We start from the raw sequence: 27682 nt of genomic DNA, 5'->3' as shown, positions 1-27682 counted from the left end.
TCTCTTAAAAATAGACTCTAAGTACAGTGATGATTCCACTGAACAGTTTGACAGTAAGCCTGGCATCTTTGTCCAGGAGGTAGGTTAGAAAGCCCCTTTATTTCTTAGCAGAGAAAAACAATCAGTCCCAGCCAAAAAACAGCCTTTCTGGGTTTTAATATTTAATTCTTAAAACCTCCACCTCATCAACATCCCCTTTCAAGTCTCCTCTGAAATCATATCATTCCTCCCTTGTGCATACTTCTCTCTCTTATTATTTATTATTTAACACTTTGTGATGCAGTTTGTGCTGAAAATACTGCACAAAATGAATCTTTTCCATACTTATTATTGCATCTAGAGACATTTAAGGTCCAGTCTGTCAAGCACTTAAGATTAGGCAAGTTTCCCTGTTGATTTGACAGGTAAAAAGCTGCTTAAATATTTTGCATGATTAGTGCTATACATGTGTGGAAATAATAACATCCAAAACCGATTTATTTTATGGGTTATTAATCCTGACTAAATATGGTACAAGTTTCTTGTTTTGCTGAGTTCCTAGGGTTTTCCCTACAAAAAAAGAAGCCCGAAGGATTTAGGTTAGAACCTGACATCTGTGGGATTCAGGTCCATGAGATCAGAACTCAACCCTAAGTGGCATTGCTTGGGAAAAAACAGGAGGGTGATCAAACCTCCTTGAAAAAGAAACATTTTCTATAGCACCAGGAGATTTTAGATCAGGCTCGTGGAGCCCAGAACCCATAAATCATGCTATCCTTAATTAATTATAAGTTACTTCAGTTGTTATGCTCTCTACCAGTGTGTTGTATTAGTAGTGAAGTTATTTTAGCTATGCCATGGCTTAGAATTCTAACAGTGAACTGGAGTTGTTCTAGACTGGGGCACAAACCCTTTTTACTAGACCTGTGGCAGTGTGCTTTAATGGCTTCATAGCATTATATTTCTAAGAACACCTGCATGACCAAAATATAAACCCATTAGTTCCAATAACAGAAATAAAACTAGTGAGAGAAGTATTACACACAGTACTGAGCCACGTTTTGGGTCATTGTGTGGTTTTATAAAGCTTTTCACAATAAAGTCAGTCAATAAATGTCTCCTTTATTTCAGTTATGCTTAACAAGTTGAGAAACATGAAAGATTTCCCTGTTTTGCACCATCATCTTCCACTTTCAAGACCTCAAGAATTTCAAGACTTCTCTTTTTGACATTGCTTAAAGGCAAGTAATAATTACCTACTTTTCTACAGATTTATCCCATAAGGAATGTTCTTTGCCTCTGAAATAACTAAGAGGATGAATGTTTCAACCTGAACCTACAGAGTTCTCTTTACTTAAGTGCATATCCACTTAATTAAGTGGAATTCTTATTTTAGACACCAGCCATATACAAAACTCTTGTTATATTTTCCCCCTAATGTCTTTGACTTGTTTTCACCAAGATGATGTGAATCAATGGCAGTACTTGTAGTTCAACTTTAATCTACAAAATAGGCAGCTTTTCTGGTAAATTCAGTAGCAATGTATACTCATGTCACATGGAAGCTCCATATACTCTGTTTATTGAATTCTGTGTGGAATTGTACGTAGAACTGATTCTTGCAGGGTTTTTTATGTAAATAAGAGAGTTTGAAAAAGAGTAAAATTAGGAAAGTCAGTGAGTTAACCTGAATGTTGAGGTGGTAGCAAGTATGAAGAGTACAGAACAACTCAACCATATGTATGACTGCTGTGAGTGGCCACAACAGGACCAGGCCAGCCAGGGAGTCCCTGGTGTAATATATAGAGAGACAGGAATGATGGAGTTACTGAAAAACAAAGAACTTTTAACGTAAAAATAACAAATGTAGAAACCACATGGTACAAGGGACAACTTCCAAAGACCCCAAAACCCAGAAAGCACAGAGGTGTAGAGATGGGATGGAGGGAACAGGATCCAATCAATAACGGGGATATAAGGAACAGAACCATAGATGTAGCTGGCAATTAGACAACCAAATATCCAAACCTCATTTGTAACAAACTGGTTAACATGTTAGTTCCCATGAGACAACTCCTCTCTATTCTCTCACCACGATGTCAAGGATGTCCTTTCTCCTAGCTGGGTGTCTCCCAGGGTTTGAAGCTGAAGCTCTCTGCATTTGTAGCTGAAGCCAGCTCCCTGTCCACCTCAATATGCACACGTATGGAGTAATTGCACTTATTATGTTCAAAATTCTGTATTTCATTTTTGTTGATAATAATAATGTCAATGCAACCTTTTAATATTTCTTTGAGACTGATTACCTGACAGAGAGAATAGTCTTTTGCTGAGCACTGAGTCAATGGAGCTTTCTAGCCAATCATTAATTCCCATGAAATGCCCTATAGCTCCATCATTATTATTAACAGACATTCCAGAGCTGTGAATATCTGTCAGAAAAAAAAGCAGCTAGACAGGCCTGATCTCAGGCAATATTGATGTGAAAGGTATTTTGTGATAAGAAATGTCATGTGGAAACTGGAATGAGGCAGTCAACATCTGTTTCCTTGGTAGTCATTTCATGCTGTAGTGGGGTGCCTGGATGTAGAAACAAAATGTTTTGTGGCTGGACAACAGAAGTGATGATTCTTCTGTGCCAGACCAAGTGGCAGCAGGCTTGCAATCACTGTCTTTAAAAGAACAGTTAGTTCAGTGGTGGAGGATGTCTGCTGGGCAGCCCTAGGGAAGCTTAGACCTGGAAGAAGTGTCTGAGCAGACATGAGTTAAAGAACTCTTTCAAGAAAGAGTTAAGTGTGTTTCACCAAGGAGTAAAGTGACATAATGTTTATAGATACTGAAAAAGTCCTATGATTCACAAATACTGTAAACACCCTGAATCACACAACACAGAAATTTGTTTTGAACAGGTCTACATTCATGAATTCATGTAGCTCAAACAGCCCCATTTGCTTCTATCGAATTCTGTCACTCCTCAATGAGCAGTGTCCTTCCCCAGTGATATTAGTTTTGCTGGGTGGTTAAAATGCATTTGGTTTCACAAGCCTTTGCTCTTTTTACCAATAACTGCAATCATTAGTGCATCAGTACAGCAATGTGGGAAATCCCAACCTGCATTGTGTTGACACTAAATATACTTCTGCTTTTATAAACAGTGAGCACACATCTTCCAACCTTTTCCCTTTCATTAAAAAATGCACATGCAGACCAGATAGAAGCAGCTTGTTCTTATGATTTCATGGATTCATAGCAATTTTAACAGGAACATCTCATAAACATTGAGCATTTCTTTGTTATTGTCATCAGGTCTCAAAAAATACACTTTGCAGGTAGCAAAGGGGCCACCATCAAGAGATTTTTCATCATCAGTAAGCCAAGAGGCTCTGCACGAATGAAAAACCATGAGAGACTTGGTTTTATGGCTTACTGAGCAGGAATTTAATTTATTGCAATTTATAATGTAGAAATTACCTTTATAACCTAACATTTTTCTCTTCAGTTTCTTTGTAAAACCTAAGCTGTAATATTTACGTGGGTTGGGTTTGAGGCAGGCAGTAACATCAACCACATTCAGAGTGGACTTCATGAAATCCTGAGAGTTCTTGTAGCTTCAGCTTAATTCAAAGGAAATTCAGAAAAAATCAGATAAATGTAGAAGGTAAATAGAGTACTTGCAAATAAATATACAAGAGGAAATATATGTATAGTGCAAATGCCTTCAGTATACAGCAGTGGGGAAAAAGTGCCAACACGTCTAAAGCAGCTTCTAGCAGTGTAGCTGAGAAATGAGCTGTGCCCTCAGGTTTGCCTGTTGCACAGCTACTCCTCTGATCCTGAACAAGGAAAGCTGACAGCCAGTTTCTCTCTTTGGCAAAACTGATGTTACTTTTGAATTGTAGCAGTATTGCAAGTACCTGTGAACAAGGTATGTTTCTGCTTGTTATGGATTAGACTGACATGGAATTTACATCTGGAATGACTGACCAGGCATTTGAGGATTACTGCAGCTGACAAAGAAGACTCTGCAGATCATTGCAAACTTGTGCCAACGAAATCTTTATCTTGTTAAAAAAAAAAAAAAGAAAAAAAAAGAAAAAAAAGAAAAAAAAAAGGCTACACAGGATCAAAAAAAATTGGAACTGCTTTTGTATCTTTCCAACTGAAAAGCAAACCACCTTTGTTCCCAGGAGCTCAATTTTTCAAGGCAAAAAGGAAACCTTTCTAAACAGGCCTAAAATAGCATTAAAAATTGTCAAGGTTAAAGTGAGTATAATAGGCTGTATATTGTGCCTGAGCATAGAGAAGCTGTGCTTAGATATAGAAGAGGACACATAGGAGAGAAAATTTTCTGATCCTCTGCTCTGGCATATGTTAGACCAGATGAGGAGCTGATCTAACCAATACCTTTTCTAAAACTCCCCAGCAACTGAGATAAAGAGGCAGACAAGTTTAATCTACAATGTGCATTCTTCAGGCCTGGAACATCCATGGATGGAAGGCAGAACAAGAAGTCAAATCGATGAGTCAGTTAAAGTCTGCCAGTTTCAGCACTAATAACCCTCAAGGGCGATAGAAGTGAGCTGTAAACCTCAGAAGTGAAGAACTTGCTGTTCACAGAAATGTAAAGCTGCTGTATTACTTAACTAACAAAATATTTTAGCCACCATATATTTTGCATGTCTTCCAAAATGTTCTGTCAAGCAACCAAAATCAAAAATTCTTACTGAAAATTAGACCTTCTTAGTGTGCTTCCCTGATAATAAGCTTTAATGATGTCTCCCTGTATCACTGTCACAACATGCCCATCAGCAGCTTGATGTATTTTGAGTCTTGCATATAGTACTAATATATAGATGCAAGAACTTTCAGATTTATGAATAAGAAAATTTCTCTTGACAGTTCCATTTTTAAAGGATGCTAACTGTTAAAAAGATGCTCAGGATTTTAAAATGCTAAGTCACGAGACAGATGAAATAAGTGGCACAAAGTAATAATGGTCAGAGTTCTGTGATACCTTTTTAATTCTATGACACAGTTGTCAGTGTCAGGTGATGCTGTCACCAGTTTTCAGGTGGCTGTCAGATTCACTTATGTGACTGTGGGCCTGGCCAAGAGGGTCAGACGTGGTTGCCAAAGGTTAAACATCCATGGACCAACTCAGTATCTACTAAATTCAGCAACTGTCTTCTTACTAATTTAAAATGGAAACTACACTGCACTGAGTGATTTGTTCAAGAGATGCTGAATAATCACAGCTAACATGAAGCCACCAGATGTCTGAGTGGTCAGTACATCTGAAAACCAGGTCACATATTGGAAAGCCCAATAATGAATTCAGAAATTAAATCTAGGCCCATATGTTGGAAAGCTGTTGACGTGCACAAATACACACACAGGTTCCAGACCATGCTTTTAGGCAGATGGTAGCAACTGTCCCTTCTTGACTCCACTTGACAGCCAACTGTAAAGAGCAGTGCTAAAAAGCTGGCTCCAAAGGGATTTGCTTCTCTGTCCTTCAGCATGAGAGCCAGTGATGATACCTATTAACCAGGTATACTGATAGATGGGTCAAAATCCCAGGAAGATTTCAAGGTGGAAGAGTAAATGCCATTCCTTATGTTTTCCTTCTAGACAGCACTCTGATAATGCTAACAGCATTCATCATTGATATTTCTGAGCAGAGCACAACTCTGTTACACCTACATAAATGCAATATCTATCTAGAACATCTGTCTAGGTACTCTGTTTTACTATCTTGAATGAAAAGGCATCAATCTAATTTCCTTGCTCTTTGCATAAAGCCAATATTACACTGAAAATTTCATGCTTAGAGTAAATAATGTGTAGCAGAACATTTTTAATAATTTTTGGTGGGTTTATAACATGTATTTGCCTAGAGGTTTTTTTTTATTATTGTGAAAGTACAGTGATCCCACAGCTGGATAAATAATAGGACAAATAAAAGGATTTTAACTGCAATGTGAAATGCACATAAGGGAGTCTTAAGAAGTGCTGCAAAAAGATGCTGACAGCAGATTCTTGTGGTATCTTTTTGTTGTAGTGTTTACTTAAATCAGCAGATTATCTCTAACCTGCTAAGTATAATCTAATGTTAATAATGCATTTAGGATAGCTGTTCCCTAATACATATATTTTGGAGATTATTGCAGAGTACAATAAGGTTAAATACAGTTTTATCACAAAACATTGGTATCTGAGAGTACAGTTTCAGAATGGATTGTTTAATCTGTAATCGATATAGGCAAGTAATTCAGGAGTAAAATGTAAACAAGCTGTAAAAGGAATATTTCAGTGTAATATGAAAATAATATATGTATGTGTATACTTATGTATATAGTTACATATATACACACACAGACACATCTATAGGGCCAGTTGTAACAGAATACTTGGTAAGAGGACAAATCTCAATTTTCTTGGGTGTGTGTAGGAATTACTCTGCCATTCATTCCTACACACTTGACAGAAATCTGGCCTTTTGAAAGGCAATTTTATAATTTCTATACACTTTGAACCCTTTTGAACTGATTTTCCAGTTTAACGAATTCTCCCTGTGAATTTAGAGATTGATCTACTTTAAAAAAGAAAAAAATATCAAAACAAAAATTTAAAAGAAATTGCCTGTAATTTCTATGCAAACTAGAATGGTTGACATGAGGCTTGATAATATGATTAACAAAGAGAAAATTTAGATGGCTGAACCATAGGATCACTTTGCTACATAAACAATGCAAATATTTCAACACATCAAATGACCATAAGTAAAAAGAGCAGATATCTCATAATACCCAATTATCTCACTTGTTTCTGTCATAATGTTTAGTTCAAGTTAACAAAAAAAACCCCAAAAACACTAAAACACTTGCACAGCAAGATCAGAAATAGATCTGCCATGCAAAGCCTCACCCTGGGTCCAGTTTTCAATCTTTTTGTCTCATTGCACAAGATGTTTTTAATATTAGGTCTGTTGACTACCAATAATTAGTTATTGATGGCTGTATGCAGTCTTGACTCATTATTATTAACAGGAAAATTACCATTAAATTCAATGGAGTGAAGATTTCACTCTAAGGCACAATATTTTATAAGTTTATTCTCATTGAGATGTTCTTTATAGGACATAATATTATATTTGTTTAAATGGGGTAATTTTATAATGCTAGTGTTCTTCATAATGAAAGCAAACCCAGAATCTAACATTAAAGGCTACAGAAAAAATATATAGAAAAAGTTAAAGACAAAAATACAAAGGCCACAGTCTGATGTTTATTATGTGAGAAAACGTAGAAATATTTAAGGAAATCATATTTCCACACACAATTCAGCTTTAAGCATTTGCTGTGCGTTCCAAACTGTATTCAGGCAGCTCTCAGGTGTCTCTGTGCATCAATCCATGGAAGCCCAAGGGAGGCACGTTCTGCTGGCACAGGGATCAGGAGAGCTCTCTGGCACTCAGGGAAGCTGCCTGCACTGCTGGGGAAACCAAGAAAAAGCAGCAGTGTGTTCAACAACTCTTGTTTCCACCTCCCCCACTCTGTCCATCCTGAGCATCTCCTCTGTGCCCTGTGTAAGAGGATGAGGGCTCCTTCTCATTCCTTTCATGACTTTTCACTGACTCCAGCTGGAATTTTCTGGGACAATAGAATAGCAATGTTTATACCATGTACAGATAGAATTTTCTTGGCAACTGACGTACAGCTGTGGAGTTGATTCCCTGAGGAATCTCAGCTCCTTAAGAATAAAATGTAAAATCCCTTATTTTCACTTGCTTGTTCAATAATAATGGCAATAGCAACAACAACAACAACAAAGCCATCCCTCCTAGGACTCAAGGAGAAACTACAGATCCTTTACTGTGGTTACACTTAGAACTTGTAAAGGTGTTTTGATACCATGGTGATGAACACAGCATAAATGCCAAGATAGACGATGGATCCAGCTGGCACCTCTCCCTCCTCCCCCACACATCACAGTATTCACCACAACAAGTTTAGGATTTTGTCCTAAAAATCTGTTGAGTCCTGTTCGGTCTTTATGAATTTACTTGCAGAAATCACAAAATGCTCTCTTCGCTTTAATTTAGTTTAGACTGTATGAGAGGTGCATGATTTTTTTCAGAAATGACACTCATATGATATATCATTCTCTTGAAAAAAAACTCCTCTAAAACCCTAGCTCATAAATAAAAGTGAATTCTCCTTCTTGGAGAAAAACATTGTATACCTGTCTGCTCAGTCAGTTTTGGAACGTTTTACCCAGGATGGTATTATTATATTTGTTCAGGTGACATTTATTGTTCAGAAGCTCAAACAGAAAGTCCTCTAAGTTAACTTCTACCTTATACATTTTCTGTTTACATCGGATTTATTTAAGGATGAGGGGGTTTGATTCTTTTATATAGAAGATGAGATAAATACTTGCTAGACTAAGTTATGTAAGAACCCAGAAATATTACAATTCTCTTTTCTTACAGGAAAAGTGTGAAAAATAATAGCAGTCTCATTGATTCACTAAATCTTCCTGAAGATATTTACTAACTCTAAGTTTTAAATAGTAAACACTTCTATTTTAAATGTACAAGTTTATTCCAGTTGCATTGTACAAGAATGCCACTGTGCTTGACACTACTTTGTGTCCTTGCTGGCAGCTTCATTATAAGTCAAAGACTAAGTGGGTATGGACAAGGTGCAAATCTTTCAGCTGCAAAGTATTCTTAGGACTAAGCAGAAGAAATGTTGTTGCAAGGAAAGCAGGCATTTATAAACCAAGGTTTATAAATCTGTTATTGAGTGTATTAAAATTAAACATAAAAAAATTCTCACTGAGAAATTTATTTTGAAAGTACTTTAGCTACTGAAATATTTTATCTGTTTACATACCTGGATGCTTCCAAACCAGTTACATTTCAAAAGATAAAGCACTAGGTACTGGGAGAATATTAGTAGACTAAATTCTAATGGATCTAAATGAGACCAGGGCTCCTTTCAGCCAGGGTGAATTTTACTCTTTATTTGCTTGAGTTGCAGAAATTTGATTAGCCAAAGTTCATCCAGAAGCAAATTAGTGCTGAAGTGCAAAAATCAGAGCTTTGAGACTACTATCATAGCCCTATGCTGGCTTTTTTTATTCAAAGAATCCAGTTGAGCAAACCTGGCAGAAACCTTAATAGTAAGTATTCTCTGCTGGTTGCTAGTAAAGAATTGGTCCCTCTTTTTTTAAGAGAAAGTATACCTGTTTGCCCAATGAGGAGCTGAAGGAGAAAAATAGAGTGTAACACCAGACCTACACAAATTTCTTCTGGCTCTGGAGGCCAAGAGAAAAGACTGGAAATTCTATGTACAAGCCTTATAATATAATTATTTCTGGCTGACAGCAAGGTAACAGATATTCCTTCATGTCAGGGCTGCCCAACCTGTTCTTAGGCAAGCTTTCCATCCTTTTTCACAGTGGCTGGACTTCAATTATTGTGGCACATCAAGGGCATGAACAGCCCACATGCAGATCTTCCAATCCTGTAAAATGCACAGTGTCCCTACAACAGTTTAACAATACTGACTTACAAAATAGCACCTGCACAGGAAACAAATTTTGCATTAAACAAACAGTTTGTTCAGCCCCAAAAAATTTGTTGGAGAAAACTTAGGGCAAACAGAAATTACAGTTTACTATAGTTTGCCTGAAAATAAATGTGTAAATCAACCTGGTTTTCAGTTAAGTTTGTCTTTCTCTGGAGACAAATTGGAGATTTTGGAGGTTTTTAGAGAAGCAAATGGAATATTTGCTTTCCCACCTGCCTGTTCCAGCAAGGAATGCAATGATCTCCATCTAGGTAAGCTTGTAAGTATAATAACAAATGCTCTTTTGCTATAAGTTCAGCACTGGCAAATTCTCACCAGTTCAGAATTCTTTAATACTTCTTGTGGAAATTGTCATAGATAAGACTAGATTAGATTAGAATTGCTTGAGAACTGATGAATTTAAAAGGAACTGTCGTAAATGTTGTGGTGAAGTGCAGCTAATTGAATACAGTGATGCCTTAAGTTTTAAGTTTTTTCTGTTCTGCTTGGATGTGCTTTTCTGTTGTGCTTGGGTGATGAAGGCAGAACAGTCAGTCCTATTCCAGTTAAGAACTCAAGGACAGTATCTTCAAACTTCAAGCCCTAAGCACAAACAACATGAAAAGAGGAGGGCACACAAGCAAGGAGGATGAAACTTCCCTATTTGAGATTATTAATTGGACAGTTGACTCCTGCATGTAAATGGACTAAAACCTATAAAGGTGTGAGAACTCGTGACCAAGCCCTCCTTTGCTTCCATCTTGGAGCCATCCAGGCAGGGGCCACGACTGTGGCACTGGTACAGCCAGGGTGTGGCCTTTTGTAGGCCTCTCAATAAATACCCATTTTATTCCCCTTAACTCTGTGTGTAGCCTTGTAGCCTCTGTTCCAGCTCCTCTAGGCATCAACAGTATTACAGCACGTTTTGTACATCAAATAGGCATAGTAAGATCTTCACCCATTGAATCCAATTCATCCGTTTTTATATATTGTATGCATATTTTTGTATATATACATTATATATAGACAGATATGCTTTTTCCCCAAAGTCAGTTGCTCTGTTCCAAATGTCTGATTTTAAAATGTTTTTCCATAGTGCTTGTCTTGGAGAGTAAACTGAAGTGCAGATTCAGATGCATTATTACATTCTTCTTTGCATGCTGAGCTCTTAAGATATTTAGAATATTGTGGAACTGCAAAAAAAGGCACAGTCAATTAATTCCTTCATTTGAATAATTAAACATTTTAAATGCTCCCTCCATACCTTCTGTTCAGCTCTAGATCTATTATTAATAGTAGCTTGTACTGTGTGCTGCAGGAGACTGTTAGGCACATGAATCCTAGAACCTGAGGAGGTGAACATTTCCTGACACTATGAATTTACCTACCCAATGACAAAGTTGTCTTGTTCTAACTCAAATATGTTTCACACTGCTTTAATTACTCCATATGAATGTTGTGCTTTTATTTTAATGAAAAATTCAGCACCGTTAATTATTATTTTTTAAAAATTGTTATGGTTGATGAACCCATCCAATTGCATTCAACAAAAATGCAAATCACACTTCACTATTTTTGAGCTGTTTCTGGTTTACCATTCATTCCAGTACCCTAGTCTATAAAGTAAGTCCGCAGTTTAAGTTCATGACCACGAGTTTGTGGCCAGACTGTGTTGCCAAGTGGGTGTTGTCAGGATGTCATGGCTAGAGGGGGTTTGTTATATCTCTGTGGTGAGGACATCCCTAGAGGCAAACAGCCTCCAGTGTCCCTACAGTGTCCCTGGCATTGTGCCATTTGCTCACTCTCAGGCCTGCTCTGGCACAGTTTGCAATGGCCACCATGCTTTTGGAATGAGCCTGACCCTGCTTCATAGCAGGAAGGTCAAAGTTCTGTCTGATTCCAAGGGCAGAGTGTCTGAAGCAGAAATGGGTGGCACAGTTCATTCTGCAAGGACGCTGGGTTTATTTGCCACAGAGTACATTTGGAAGGGTTGGATGTAGCATCTTCTCATTTGCAGCTTACTGTTTACATAGTCTGCTGCAATTTCTTACTGTGTATTCCTCCAACCAACTGGCAAACATCAAAATGATCTTTAAGGGTTCCAAGTCATCTGCAGAAGAGGCACTTGAGTTAATTTCTATATTTTGCCTGATGTACAGGGGACATATCTTTATTGTGTTCAGCAAACGTAGGAATGGATCAATAAGACCAAGCAGTATTTCTGTGAATAAAATTTTACTTTTCCCTTGTTTCAAAACCAGAAGAAATTCAAAGCATGGGAAAGCCACTTTTCTAGTGTCAATTAGTCTGGATTTTTATCCATGGAGGTTGGACTCTGTTACATTTGTAACAGAGATTTGAAAAATACTGGAGCATTAAAAATTTGGAAGAACACTCTGGGAATACAGATAGTGTTTGCTGTCATTGACTTAGTTGCTATGAATAAGTACAACTGGAAGGAATCTGGAAAAAAATCATTCCAAACAGGGAGAAGGAGGTGTAGTTGAAGTGAAGGGTAGTACAAAACAGGTGGATTACATCTGCATTGTAGGGCATGAAGTCTTGTCCTCATCTATTATTAATTTTAAAAGTAGAAGCTTTGTGGTGCATGTTAAGTCTTCACTCATAAATCAGCCTCTGTGTGCCTCTACCTGTGTCCAAATTTTCTGTTATCTCTCTTTACCCAAAGCCTGTAAAACACCTACAGATCTTTAGACCAGGGATCTGAGGGAAGTGGAAAATGTAATTTATTGCTGAGATAATACTGTTGAAAAATGGATCCTTCTGGTTATCTAATACAATCATTAAAGGGAAAAGAAAGGTCCTTGAAATTCTGAGAAACAAAAGTGCTAGACACAGCTGAAAGAGAGTCCACACTGAAACCTAAAAAAAATCAAGTGCTATTTAATTTTCAAATCACATTTCCTACAAATTAAAATAAGAGGTTTGTAATAGCGATAATTACCTATTCAGCATCCTTCATCAGTCTCTGAACTCATTTTCTTCAGTCATTACTTGAGTGAAAAACAAACTTAAATGGGTCATTTATGGTTAAATTAATCTGTGCTTTTCCCGGAGTACCTCCTTTGTTCACCTCCAGCTTTAATTACTGAAAAACATTTTGTTTTATAGAAATCTGTGGCAAAATAGATGCATCCTTCATAGTCATCCTATTTCAGGAAGTTCAGTGACTGCTATATTAGTGACATCACAGATGGTAAAGTCAATTTTAAGATCTTCTTCACATGCAAAACCTGGCACACAATATGAGTGACTACTAATATGTAGAAGAGTTCTATGAAAAATTTAGGGAATGATAAATCATTTTCCAAAGCAGCAAAGATTCTCTGAACCACTGATGCAATTTATTAAGCTATTTTTTGAGGGGAGAGTAGTGGCAGAATGGGACTCAGGAAGGCCAATCAACAAGAGGAATTATTTGCCTGATTGATGTACAACTACCTTTTCCACTTGAGAAAACCTAACTGGAACTTTGTCCACTTAGAGGGCATTTCTGTGGTGTCAAACTTCACTCTGTAGCAGAAGCTGCATCTTTGCAAAGTGGTATGACAATGGGCTCTCTTTCACAGCTTTTTGTAGTCACTCTTTTTTCTTCTCAGAGTCATCTGATGTCACTGTTTCTTTATATCCAGTTTGTTGTATCCTGTCAGATGGTGATGTACATGTGCTTCTGAGAAACATATTTGGGTAAAATATAGGTGAACAAAAAAAATTTCCCTTTTCTGAAAGAGGATGAAATCTCTTTATAGAAGTAAAGAACAAGGAGGTATCAGTTTTTCAAAACACCCAAATTGCTTGTATGTCACCTGTAATGTACAAATGAGTTTTCCCAGTCTGAAAAAAATCATGCTTTGAGTGAGGAAACAAAGAGATCCATCCAGTACATTTGCAACACATTTTGGATTAACCAGTGTAATAGGAAAAGACCAATGCCCTTGATGTATGCCTAGTAGAAAAATATAAAAGTGCTCTGATTGTTTATTGAATTTTAATACTTGAAAGATTGCTGCTTCTTTGATTTTCTTTTTTTTTTTTTTTTGGCAGAAATAGAAACTGTGGTTAATGATAACGAGGGGTTTTCTTTCTTTTCTATAAAATGTCATCTATTAGCAAAGAAAGAGAAAGGACTCTCAAGAGTCATGTATACAGATACATAAACTAAATACTAATTTTTTTCCAGTTTTCTGGTTTTGCTTGTACATTAATGAAAAATCTACTTGTTTAAAGTAAGAAAATTCCAACAAGTCCAAATTTGAGACCAAGTTGTGATATAAAAGGATTTAAACCTAGAGTTTTTCGTAGACCAAGTCAAATAGTATATACCTGAAACCTGTAGTAGTCTAAAACCACACAGATATGTATATGGATATATATGATAAATAGTTTCTTCAAATCTATTTATATTCCTAATTCCCTCCCATTTGTGACTGGACAGGTTTTGATGAGCAGCAGGAATCATAAACTTTAGATAGTGGGCAAATGCTGCCCAATTCTGACAGCAAAAATTCTAGAGAACAGTTAAGTCAGAAAGTTCTTAGATGGTTCAGGATGAGGTGGCAGTCAATCACAGATACTCCACATAATTTTGGAAATGGGTACTTCAATTAGAACCTTCATTTTTTTTTCACTCAGCTCTAGCTCTGCTGGACTCCTATACAATTTTTATATGTCTAGCATGTAATGACTCAAATATCCATGACTTTTCAGGAGTAGATACTGAATGTGTCAAAGATATGCACCAGATCAAATAATTCCTCCTAGTCTGGCTCTCTCATTCACTGGAGTCTTTACTAGTCAGGACTTTCAAATTTGCTGGTAGCCCAGATCTCAATCACTCAACGAAAGGTACAAGTTCTCAGTGTACCTGAAAATGAAATCACATGAAATGAATGAAAATGAAAGGACAGGGAATTCTAAAATCAGAGGCACCCTGATAAAGAAGAACTCTTGAGTATTTGGGAGCATAGAAAATTAACAAGACATCTTAAAAAATGAGCAGTAGCTCTAGATAGAACCTGTATCTGTGTCAGAAATTGGAATTCAGTGGGCAAAACAAATTGAGTTAAATAGTGTGTTTAACTTGTTACGTCAACTTTTATATCTCTCATAGTTACAGTGATTCAAGGAATATATTACAGGCTTCTTGAACAAATGGAGCCTGCCCACACTAAATGAGTCAGATAAAAATCAATTACATTGTGGATTTTTTAGCTGTGGAAATAATCAAAGTCATCATTGTTCCCTTCCTAGCAACAAAATGTTGGTCCTGGTCAACCAATCCTTTTAAGCTGGTTTGTGCAAAACATTTTTAATATTTTTGATATTATTTTGTGGGGCCTTTGAAAATGGAAGGCCATTTGGTATCAAGGCCAAATATTAACAGAGCCTTTTTCTAAAATATTGCTAGCAGTCTTCAGTGCAGTAAGTAATTTTTAATGTAGTAATTCATTTTTGTTTGTATTGAACATCAGACCTTATGTTTTATCATATTCTGTAATGTTTTAGGCACAGATTGCTAAATTTACTTGTAATGGCATAGCCATCCTGGAGTCTCAGCAATGGAGCAGGACACAGGAGTTTACTCATCAGAGATACTACTGGAAGTTTTCAGAATTTACTGATTTTTATCCATTAGCTCTTCTTGGGGAAGGAGAGGAGCTGTATCCTATGCCAAACCTTCCAAAATGTTGCATCTGCTATAATGCTGTCCTGTTCAAGGACTTACAGGAAGAAGAGATTCTTAAAAAACCAGACAATACATTGTATGCACTATTTATTTTTTAGCATGAGTAAATCCATATTCTTTCGAAAAAAATACAATTTCGTATGATCCTTTTTATATCATCAGGTTTTATCAATTTCCATTATTTTCTCCAACTTCTCCCTCAAGGACTCCTATATATCAGCAGGCACTGAAAACAGATGTTGATACTGCTGTATGTGTTGTTTACACCTCCAACTTTCATTGGATTCCCTGAATTCCAGATGGCACATAGTCATTCTATTCTATATATAAGATTTAAATGGTTTCGTTTCAAATCTGCATATTTGTCTGTGCTTTGTAATTTTAATTCCAATGTCTAGACCAACCTTGTTATGTCCTTTTCACCTTTTTTACTCTTCCAGTTTTGTTCTTTGTCATCTTGTCATTTGCTGAGATTAGAAAAAAGATTCCCCTTCTTTAACCACTGCCTTGACTATTTTGCTATTTATTTGAATTTCTCAATAGAGATAGTAAATTTTAGAATAATTTACTTGTTTTATTAGTACTTTATCTAGGTCTCTCAAGGTGCATACAGTCTTACTTTAAACTGCAGTAAAAAGTAAGGTAGCATGTCTGTTACTGGATTTTTCAGAACTTCCAAGAACTGTAAGTGTTGGAAGCATGATCTAAAGCATACTCGAGTAATTCTTACAAGATCTGGACTCCACAGATCTGCACTATTCTATTCACAGTCCTTACTAAGATAAATCTTATGTAAGAATTTTACTTTCAATGCTACATTTCCCACTTCTAATCTCTTTCAATGTACTGCATGCCCTCCCAGAATGGTACATTTCCCTCTGTATGTCCACACTAACTTTATAAAATTAGTAAAACTCTCAATTTATACTCTATAAATAAGAGGAGACACGTGCTACTGCAAATTATTTATTCAGTGCCATTATATTCATGACATTTTGCATAACAAATCAAGTCCTATGACAAAATTCTGATGCTTTATCTAGGCCCCATCTGGAATGAGTCCATGAAAATCTATAATTAAACCATCATACATCAGTAGTAACTTTAAATGACTTAGTCATAGTAAAATGAGTTTAGCTGTATAGCATTTGGTCCATGAGCTTGCTTGGCTTCAAAAATGCATACTTCAAATTTGGCAGAGTAAAGAAAGCAGGAGAGAGCTGAAATCCCCCTCCTGCATGCTCCCTATCAGTTCTCATGTTTATAAGCAAACGTTCCTTTATTTCTGCAGTTGAAAACACTTCTGCACTCAGGCTGTAAAAAAGAAAATGCGTTTAAATTACAAAATTAAAATTTCTCGTGGCCTCCTCATTACTGTACATAATGCTCAAGGTGATCTAAGATCAAAGGATTCCATTTGAAGAGGAGGCAACATCGGCAGGCTGCACACTCACCATCATCATCACCTAGAGAGAGCTGAGCATCCTGAGACTCATCCACGACCCATCCTGCAAAGACATCAAATACAGTACTGACAACAGAATTTTGTAGAGGAGAGCACCCTATACTTGCCTAGGAAAAAAAGAGCTGTGAAATTACAGACTTAGATAAATCTAGAAGATCTTACAATCCCCACCTCTGTCAGGTGTGATTCAATCTTTCAGATATGTGTAACTTGACAAGAACCATGGTTGCCTTTAGCAACACATCCAGGTTAAGTAAGACAAAGGTAATTCAGGTGCTGATCACAATCTCATATCCTTGTGCTCCAGAACCACACTATGCTGCCCTGCCAAAACAACCTACAGTTTTTGGCCTGATCTTGATGTTATTTCACTTGCAAAATTAATCTTGAGTTTAGCTTAAGTCACGCAGCAGTCTCATATTCTGGTTTATAGCTGCTCAGCCCTATTAAGCAGATAAGAAAACAGAAAAGAAACAGAAAAGGTAGAAAATTTCTTTGCATGACTGAGCCACCTGCTCTTATATTAGCATGAGCAGTTCTACCATGAGACCGTGATCACCTCTTCCTGTGATGGTGTTGGGATATTTAGATAGGCTGCACTTGAGAATTAAAAATGCACATTCGTTTTTATTTGCTTAATATACCACATGCTGCCTCATAAAGAGGGGAATTGACAAAAACTACTTAATAAAAAAGACTTCCCCTAGCGCTTTCCATCTAATGATCATCAAGCAGTTTACAAGTAGGACTGAAGAAGCTGTTTTTACTTGTCGATAATAATACCCACATTTTACAGATGGAAAAGCCATCTAGCCATAGGAACGCATTTTAGTTGACAACATTAACCTTAGCAGCAATGAACAGAGGCACTCAGAACTCTGCATGTTGCACCACACAGAATAATGGGGTCCCAGCTGTTCATCTGGGAAACTGCAACCGTATTGTTGCTCTTTATGGCTGGGTCAAAAAGGGATTCTAGGTCAGAAGAGATGAAGAAAGCATTGCCTTGTAAGGATCACCCATATTATTCCAGTCACTACCTCACTGTGTAGCTTGGTTCTGACAGAAACAAGAACTGCAGGGGCCTGGTCCGTGCCCGCCACAGTGCCCACAGCCATGGGCAGGGCAGGCCGAGCTGGGGCCACTGACAGCAGGGAGACACTGGCCCTTCACTTTTTTGCATAACTTTTCTTTTTCAGAGAGTAGTTGCTGGTGATACCTAAATTCGGGAGCACGTTTAAACACTGAGGAAACCTGACGAGAAGAACAAACAAACCATGAAGGAACAAAGGAAGGCTGCCAAAGCTTTTAGACACAGGGTTACTTCAGTTCGCAGGTTAGGAACAAGCTGAAAATGATGTCATCTATTACTTTATTATAATTCATTTAAAAGCCAGCGCGTCTTCGGGGCAGCTTCCACCCGAAGCCGCCCCCCGCACATGGCGGTGCCGGCAGCCGCCGCTCCCAGAGCTATCCCAGGGCTCGCCCCGGAGCCGCCCGACCAGCGCTGCCCGGCGCCGCCCCCACACAGCCCCCGGAGCCTGCAGCGCGGCCGCAGCGCCGGGCCCGCGGGGCCTCCCGGGGCCTCCCGGGGTCCCAGCCCGCGCCAGGCGCCGCCCCCGGCGGAGGCGGTGCCGCCCCCTCGGCGGCCGGGCCCGGCGGTGGCAGCGGCCGCGCGGGCCGGGGCGATGGCGGCGGCGGACGCGTTCGTGAGAGCCCGCGGCAGGACTCTGACCGCCTTCCGCCCAGGTACGGGGAGCGCCGGCCGAGCCGCGCCATCGCCTGCGGGCTCTTTCCCGCGGGCGGGAGGGGCGTGCGGAGGGAGGCCCCGGGCTTCCCCGGCGGCGGCGGCGGCGGCGCGGCGGGAGGAGCTGCCGCCGGGGAGAGGGAGGCGTGGAGCGCCGGGGCTTGGGCCGTCTGCCGGCGAGCCCATAGCGGAGAGCGGGGAACATGGGGGGACGCCGGACGGCTGCGGCCGCTCCGCTGCCCCCGCTGTGCCAGGGCGCGCCCGGAGCCGCCCAAGTTTGTCCCCACGCTCTGGCTCCCGTGAAGATGCCAGCAGTGTCCAGCACTGGATTCGTTTTAAAATATTGGTCCGTGCTGCTGAACGGGGTCTCCATAGCCTATGAAAACGTTGGTGTCAGCACTGTGCTGTCCTGTGTTTGTACCTGTAGGGGTGACCTAACAGGTTAGCTGGGTCACTGTTGGCGGTGCTCAAACGAAAGGCAGCCGTAGGACGGTTCACAGCTTGGTTAGATGCTGCTTTCCCTGGGATGCTCAGTCTGGCTCAGGGTGCGGGTCAGCAGCGCAGGTGCTCCCCTGGCCCTTCCCCTGTGTGCAGAGGCAGCGCTGCCAGCCCTGGGCTGCAGCCGGCCAAGGCAGACGAGCTTCCACAGCTGCCACGGGGATAAAGGAGACGAGGCCGAGCCAGAGGTGGCGGCCACCTGTGACGGCCGGTTCTTGCTTGTGGCTGGACACAGGGCAGCACATTGAACATCTCAGTGTACGCACCTGTTTGTAAAATTCTCCCAAGGATGGAGGTTCTACAGTGTGCTGGGGGTTTTCAGGGACATAGCGTTAAGAAATAATTACCTATGGACACACATAGAAGGTCTCTCTATTTCTTTGTATTTATGATTTTCAAATTGTATTGGTTTGGTGAGGTCAGCAAGGCTGTTCCATCCCAACAATTTTGTGATCTTTTCTTGGATTGCACTGGAAATATTTGGCTTTGCTTGTTGCCAAATAAAGAAAAATCACCAACTCAGAGCATGTGAAGTATATGTATACAGCCATTCTGGCAACCTATTAATGCAGATGGTCTGGTTGGTTTGGAACAGAATGCCTAACATTTGCTGAGGGGACAGATGGCAGACAAACCATCTAGTTAAATCAACTGTATAGTGAAATTTTGACAAAAGGAGTGTTCAACAGTAGTGAAAAAAATTCTGAATAAAAGCTGTATCTAACTCCTTGAAAATTTCTTTAAACATGGAAGAAAACGTCATTTGGGAATCTGTTTTCCAGGTGTGCTTCTTTCTCCTGAAGTGTCCTTGTTTGGAATTCTTTACGACTTTTCTTACCAGTTGGTTGTTTTAATCTTGTTCAGGATTTGTTAGACTGTCATAGTCCAGCTACCATCTTCGGGCGCAATAGTTTTTGTAAATAATTTACTTGTATCTTTCTTAAGAGGCTAAAGTTCAACACAACGTTTTGATAACTAAATGATTAGAAAAAAGAGAACCAAGGGCTGTTGAAACTGAGGCAAATTTTCACTCAGTTTAAGACTGAAATCAGTTATCTCTGTTTTGTTGCTTTTCTCAGTCTTAGGTCTCCTATTGAACATGTATCCACATAAAGAATTTACTGCCACTGCTATGGCTTGGCACACTGTTTCCTTTTAAAACTTTAAAGCCACCACTGAGAGCTAAATTTCCTTTTTTTCTTCCTACCCTTTCTGCAAAGTCCTTCTTCCCTACTGATAATTTGTTCAGTCTGCTTTTACATAAGGTGGAGGTTATACCTGTAACCTACTGTAATCTGCCCTTGGTGTGGGACATGTGAATGAGGAGCTTGAGGTGAGTGATTGAAATTATCCATATAATCAATGAGGCACAGTAGTAAACAGTGTTTAAATACCCTACCTCATTGGCAAGAGACCTTTGTATGGTCTGGCTTTACTTTCTAAAATAAATTACCTCTTTTCTACCCATGTGAAATTTTGCTTCAGCTGTCTACTCCTTCTATTAGCATTTGAGTGAAAAAACAGGACCATATGTTTGGGTAAGTGCTGTCTTTACCACTTCTCTCCAGAAGTCAGGGGGTTATTTTGGTTTGGTTTAGAGGGTTTTTTTGGGTTGGGTTTTTTGTTTTTTTTTTTTTTGGTCCCGAGTATGTCAGTAGCATGCTGTGCAAAGAATTTGTGTGAAAGTGGTAGAACACTTTTTTCAAGTAGCTAAACAAGTGATAGTCCTGTCATTTTAACTGGTTGAGAAGTGTCTGTTTGAACCTGTCTTTTGCTGGTTTTCGTTGAGGTTCCAAAACCTTTATGCAGATAACCAGTATTGCATCCTCACAGTCTCAGTTCCACACGTGAATTTTGTCTTCTTCTGTCATGCCTCCCTCACCAATATTTTACATACTCTCAAAGTTTATTCAGTTACTTCTCATATTTTCATTTTGCTCTCTTCTCTATTCCTTTCCAATCTCTGATTTTTTTTGCCATTTTTGAATGTTGAAGTGCCTTCTTGGTAGCACTTGGTAAAATTCATATGAAGTTGGTGGTGTTTTTCCCATGTGAACTGTGCTGCTCTTTTTGTGCACGAAGTTCATCCTTTTTTGAACTGTCACTGCATAGGAAGTCTCTCCTCAGCTCTTCACAACCAGGCCTGATTCTCATGCTGCCAAATTGCTTAATTTTAGCAAATTCCACTTCCTCGCTGTTCAGTTGCTGTGACAGATTGTTTTCAGTTTGTTGAACAGTGTATAGGTCCCAGTACAGATCCAGGTGGGATCTGGGTGTCTTGTTCTTTTCTGTTTTTCTTACCAGTTTTCTATGCATGCAAGGACTTCATCTTTCCAGACAGCTTGGCTTCCTTAAGAGTCTTTGGTGAGTAACTGTTAGATGCTTCTTGGAGATGGGATCGAATGGATCTCCCTTGTTCCTGTAACAGCTGTTGATTACTCTTTCTGAAGACTCATTAAACACAAGAGCTACTGTCTTGGTTAGTGTTTCCATCACTTGTCTGTACAGATGTCACTTTTGCAGTCAGTTGTTACCAGATTGCTCAGGAAACCTCTTTAAATGTCGATGTAATAGTGGCCACCTCCCTGTTCCTTTGATGCAAGTGCAGTTTTAAGGATAACGCCCCAGAAGTTCACTAGTTTTCATTTTTGAGGAGTTCTATGGATGCCAGCTAATCTGAGTGGTTTGTTAATGCCTATGTCTGTTGAATCATCTACTGGCATGTTGGTTTGATACACATCTGATGTGCTGTCTGTCAGGAAGAATTAACACATTAGGTCTTCACAAGTTCCCTCACAATACACGTGGATACAAAAATGTACCTTGTTTTTCTTCTTTTCAGCCTTTATTTTTGGGTGCATCTTGCATGTCTGGAACATCTGTTAACCTTAGTGAGTGTCTGGCAAGCCACCTGCTCCTAATTCCCCTACAAAGTGCTTTATTCTCAGATTTATGCTGTTTCCAGTTCTTCACTTTTTTAGCTTGGCTTCTTGGACTTTAGTATCTAACCTTCCAGTGCATAAAATCTTTCCTGCTTTTTTTATTTGAATGATTTAGCTTTTCAAAGGACACTATCCTGCTTTTACTAGCCTCCTTATGGCTGTTACCTCAGTAGTTTAGACAGTCTGGATTCTTTTTGGTCTTTCTGAAGTCCTTAGTAAATGCTGTGCATATGGTCTGAGCCTCTGGGATAGTGTCTTTGAATAGTTTTCATGCTGCCTTCAAGGATTTTTGCACTTTTTAAAGGCATCATAATTATATATAATTCGCCTTCCTTTGAAATTAAATACAACCACAGTTGATTTCTTGCTTTCAGAAGAGTGTTGGATCTTGGCACATTATGATTACTGTTCTAGAGCTCTTCAACAGTAATATTTTTGAGCACTGATCAGAACTGCTTCCCAGTTTGCATATTCCATTCCCAGTACTGTCTCCAACTCTCATATGGATTAGGGAAATTTTTACGTGGGTTTTGAGAAACTTTCTGTGACTTCACCTTGTCATTATGCAAGCCACCCCCCTTCACACCTACAGTTCTGGGCTGTAAAGTTTTTGTAATGAGTTTACATGTTAAATTTGGGGGTGGGCATAAGGCATGACTAGAATTTGGCTTCTGTAGCCCTCAGTACAAATAAACTGTGTCTGAGGGGGCACTTTCTACCTTGATAGTTATCTAAGAAGTTTAAAAGTATGTATTTTGATAACAGTAGCACTGTCTCATTTATTTGAGAAACTATAGTCTGTCATTTAGTATTTCTGCTGACAGTATTTTTAAGTACATAATTTCTAGAATAATTACTCTTTAAAAGGTTTTATTTTCTCTTTGAAAATGTATTTTAATACCTGTTTTGAAGGTTCTTTTCCCCCGGTACTTAAAATTGTGTAATTCATGACAGGTTTCCTTGGTCATTCAGCAGAACCTTCAGTAGTCATATCTTTGGTAGACTCCAGGGTACACGTGGAAAAAAAACAGCTGAAAGACATGCACATTTCTTTAGACTGAAATCTTTTGTATCTAGACATTAAAAAATGATGAGTTTTCTAAGCTGTATGTATTGATAATATTTTTAATATATAACAAGGAATTATTAAGAACGTAGAGCAATTCCTTTATTGGTTTTCCAGCTATTTCAGGACTGAGAGTAATGGAAACAAATTTTTGCTGTTTGTGCTGTCTATGATGTGTACATACTCACTTCACTGAAGAGATTCCAATTTGCTTCCTGTGTAGAGCTTCTTGGAAAAACCAAAGTTGTGCTTCCTTTTCAATTTACCTGGAAAAAACGTCACAGGCACGCTTTGTAGGCTGAGACAACTCAGGGCAGGGAACCATGTTCCAATTTCTGCTGCAATCTGATTTTCAGAGAAGTGGTATTGATTCTCCTGTCAAGCTCAACGTGACAATGAGGGCATTTTTGTATTTGTTACTGGCCATGATGGACTGAGCAGGCACTGGAGATGTGTCCACATCCAAACTTCTCTGACACAGTAATATCTAAACAGAGATTATGGAACAGGAGTTACTTTCCATAACTGATTTGTTTCCATTAAATTCTGCAGAGTGTAGAGGAAGAAGAACACCAATATACTGTTGTACCCAACCAATGTACTTCTAAAAAATCCCACCAGGGAAATACTGGAAATCCCACCAGTACTGTGTGCCTGTCAGAGGCCAGTGGTTTTTGTGAGCAATATCAATAGATGTGTTTGTGATCCTTGAAGATGGGGAAAGGAAAGAGAAAGGAAACTAGGAAAAGTAAAAGGAAAAGAAATGAAAGCACAGCAAGAGATTAGCTATTGTCCTTTAGAAGTTGGGAAATTCGGCTGAAATCCCACCTAAGTCCTTGAAGTGTCTTTTTGCCTGTGATTACAATACATGGCTGAGGTTTTCTCTGGTGAGTTGCTGCTGACTTCTTCGCTCCTTCACAGAATTAATCCTTAGATAAAATTAGAAGCTGGCACTGTTTTTCAGCCAATGCTACTAAAAATACATTGAATTGATCCTCTATCTGTACCTTGGCATGCATGGGAGCAGAAGAGAGTAGCAAGCTATTGGAACTGAGGCATAACAACATGTTCAGAAGTTGGACTTCTGTGGCAATCAGCTGTGCTTTTAAGGAGGTCTGGAACCAAAACTGATTTGAAATAGGAGTTTTCTGTTGCTTGGGGTGGAAGAGCAGCTCCACAGACATAGTTTGTCCTTCAGAAATGGAAACTATATGTACATCAGATATTGGAGAAGTCTGTCAACTTTGTTCTGGATTTGTGTTTCCTTACTGTTATGGTAAATTCTGAAAGTTGCAAACAGCTTCAATGTCTGTAGGGATGAAGAGCCAATTTTCAGGCATTCTCAGCTTCATTCAATTTTGTGATGGAAGGGAGAAGACAGAAAAAATTATTAATAGAATCCTAGTCTTCTGTTGCTTTACCTAGCATGCACTTTGTCTAATAGCTCATCTAAAGGCGTGAAAATTCAAACTCCTAGAGAGAAGGATGCCTTTATTGTTGTTCCCACACAAGTCATTTGCTATGTTTGAAGGGATCATAGCCATTGTACATGTTGTTTAATTGAAACCTTTGGAAGTAGCAGCTGGGAGCTGGATCATGACTAGAGGATTGCTGCAAAAGCCCTCCCACCACTTGTGCCCCGTGGTGTTTGTGAGTTCCCCTCTGCCAGACTTGGGCAGACCCCCAGCATGGCAGCAGAATGATCTCCTTGAGCACTGTTCTTGAGATGCAGTGCAAAGACCAGAGAAAGGGTTCAAACAGGGGTTTTGTGGGGCCTGACTTACAGGGCAGACAAGGTTTATTTGCTTGCCACAGGACCTGTTCTGTGAGTGCCAAGCAGCAGCTGGTGAGGGAGAAAAGGAGGGTATAGAATAATGATCTGAACAGGGGCCATTGATAAAACATTTCATTGTAAGGCAGATGATTTTTGGATCCGTCTGTGGTAGGGGAAGATGATTTTCTCAGCTGTTTCTCGTTGCCACCCTCTTACCATGTTGGTTTGTTGGAAGAGCACTTGTGCAGACCTAGTCCTGGGGGCTTCACCAGAAGTGGTGAAATTGCAGTAGTAGCAACACTTGAAAATTTAGCAGGACTGGGTTATGGCTTGCACAGATGAGGAAAAACTTGCAAAAAAACTCTGAAGACACACCAGTGAGGACAGTCAAGAGTTACATCCCTGGATGAGCTGAATTCAGAGCAGGCCTAAGATTGATGCCAGGTGCAAGTTCCAACAGTGGTGTTGTACTTACACAACTCTCATCATGATATTCTGGTTTTATATTTATAGTACTTTGCAGTAATTAAAGCACATTCCTGATTTGAAGGAGAAAGTAAAGTTATTATATTATTTTGTTCCCATATACTTTTGTTTCATGGGAAACAAAAGGAGTGTGTAACAATTGATAAGTGATAAGTTATTGGAATTTGGTTTAAGTACTAGGGTTATATGTTTCTAGTGTTTCTGGTTGGAGTGGTCAAATAACAAGACAAAGGTAGAAAATATTTATTCAACCTCCCTGTTATTTTTATAACTATTTGATGAGTTATTGACTACCACAGAAATAGTTATTGACTGAATTATTTGACTAAGACCAGTTAATTAAACTAACATTTTAAGTAAATGTTATTTATGTAGCCCTGATTCCTGGCTCTCTTCTGATATCCCTGCTTCACTTTCATCATTTTCTCTTTTTTTTTCCTAGAGGAGAATATAGCATATACCTTTGCATAATTTTCAGTTCCTTTCTTTTTTCACCTCCTATCTCCTTCCTTTTCTCCCCACTCTTCACCACCTCCACCCCTGCATCTTCTGTTTCTCCTTTCTTCTGCCATTCCTTATTCTGTGTACTGAACTTCTCTTTTGAAATTCATCTTATCAGTCTCTCTCTTTGCCTCACATGACCATCACTCACCCACTCAAACCAGAGCATCTGTGCACAGTCTTAGAAACATTCAGGTACTTAAAACCTAGAGAGTTACTGTATTGGCATGAATATAAGTCAGGAAAATAAAATATCCCTGAAATATATATTAGAATAACCCCTAGTCTGTCTTTCCCACCTACTCCTTTGACAGTGCATTGTCTGCTTGCCTGGCCTGTGTATGTTCCAGTGTTCTATCTGGAGCTCCCTGTTCCATGGGACCTGATCCAGCCCTGCTGCTGTGTCACCCAGCCAGGACTGCTCCAGGTGCTCCAGCTGCCTGTGGCCACCTCACACCATTGCTGGGGCTCTGGAAGGGTAACACAGTCTGTCCATATTTGAAACACAGTCTTTAAAAACAAATGCTTGCTCTTTTTTCTAAGTAGTCTCTGTAAAAATAAATAAATCTAACTCTATTTTGCTTAAGCTACCATGGTAAAAATACTGGCTTCAGATTGAACGGTACAAAACAAGTAAATTTTGCTCAGCTTTGATTTATCAGTACTGTCTATCAGGTTGCTGGAAAAGGGACAGGTATTAGTAGTCCTGCCATATTGTTCAAAGGTTGGATCTTTTTTTCCCCATTTAATGAATAAATTGTGCCACTCCTCCAAACCAAGTTCCTGTTTCAGACATTCCCTTTTTCATCTTTGTTTTGTAGAGGTAGGAAAGGGTTTCTGATGCAAGCTTCCTTAACTGATTTTTTTCCTATAGCTTTCCACCTATAAAAGCTGTAAGTTGATTTCTCTGCACAAACAGTGCCTTTACTGCATCATATAAGCTGCTTTTATGGCAGTTGTATTTTTTCATACAAGTCATAAAATTAAAACCTAAATTACTTCGTGGCATTAAATTGTTTCCATAAGGCTTCTACTGCAAACTCGTGGATAGATGGATCATTTCACTTCTCTGAACAGTTGCATAACTTAAAGAGTAAATTTTATTTCAGAATTAAAAGTCAATGAGTAGCTAGAAGTTTCTGTCTATAAAATACATGATTATTATTAAGAGTAAGTCAGTGCTGGTATAGAAATAATTTTTCTTAGAAATGAAATGTTAGTTTAACCAAAGTGGAGAAGCTTCCATTTGGCAAAATTATCTGATGCCATAGCAACAGATGACAATTACAAGCAGCTTCCGGGAGTTGCCTGCATTCCTCATCCCTCACTCCAGCCTATCCATGGTGCAAGATGAATTCTGAGCTGTTTTCTAACCTTGCTTGAAACAAACACACTCCCCTTCTTGCAAAGTGTGAAGCTTCAGTTCTAGAGCTTGTGGAAGAAAATCAAAAGCATTTCCATCCATGTGTTGGACATGATATTTCTCTACTGTTACTAGATGACCAGTTTGGCTCAAAATGAATTTCAGATCAGACTGACATGATATGAGAATATATTGATGGATTATAATTTTTAAAAGTTTGTATCTTTTCATTTTAGATTCAACTATAGATGGATGTAGTCAGTGAGTTTTTAGCAGTTTCAATGCTGTTTAAAATCCTCCAATAATGGTAAATGTATTAAACCAAATAGAGCTGTCAAAAACAAAATATTCAGGTTGCAAATGAACTCATATAGACAGCTGGAGAAACCACAGTGTACTTGTGTTTGTACTTCAATTCCAGCTTGAGACAGAAGTGTAGGAAACAGGCTAGCCATTTTTGCTTTACATTTGTAGCCAGCTGTTGTTTAATTTGCCCAGTGTTGAGATTTTTTTCTTCCAAGTGGGCTTGAAGTCACATATATCACCCTTTTTGTTTGTTATACTTGGTATTACAAT

General features: G+C 38.9%; 1 protein-coding gene across 2 annotated transcripts in view; it reads left to right on the top strand.

The window, feature by feature from the left end:
* The first annotated feature begins 17937 nt into the window (after window positions 1-17937).
* CPPED1 (calcineurin like phosphoesterase domain containing 1) overlaps window positions 17938-27682 on the top strand; it is a 39710-nt gene continuing 29965 nt past the window's right edge. Inside the window, exon 1 of one of the 2 annotated variants that reach the window (XM_088174437.1) lies at window positions 17938-18065. Coding sequence is in view for 1 of the 2 variants with exons in the window: in XM_088174436.1 (XP_088030562.1) it covers window positions 18418-18478 (61 nt within the window). In the remaining variant the exon portion in view is untranslated. Of the gene's footprint in view, window positions 18066-18367; window positions 18479-27682 lie in introns of those variants that run through there. The other variant, XM_088174436.1, reaches the window with a different exon arrangement.

The sequence above is a fragment of the Sturnus vulgaris genome, chromosome 16, assembly GCF_052056855.1.
Source record: "Sturnus vulgaris isolate bStuVul1 chromosome 16, bStuVul1.hap1, whole genome shotgun sequence".
Classification (NCBI taxonomy): Eukaryota; Metazoa; Chordata; class Aves; order Passeriformes; family Sturnidae; genus Sturnus; species Sturnus vulgaris.
This window is presented reverse-complemented; position numbering and strand designations above follow the sequence as displayed.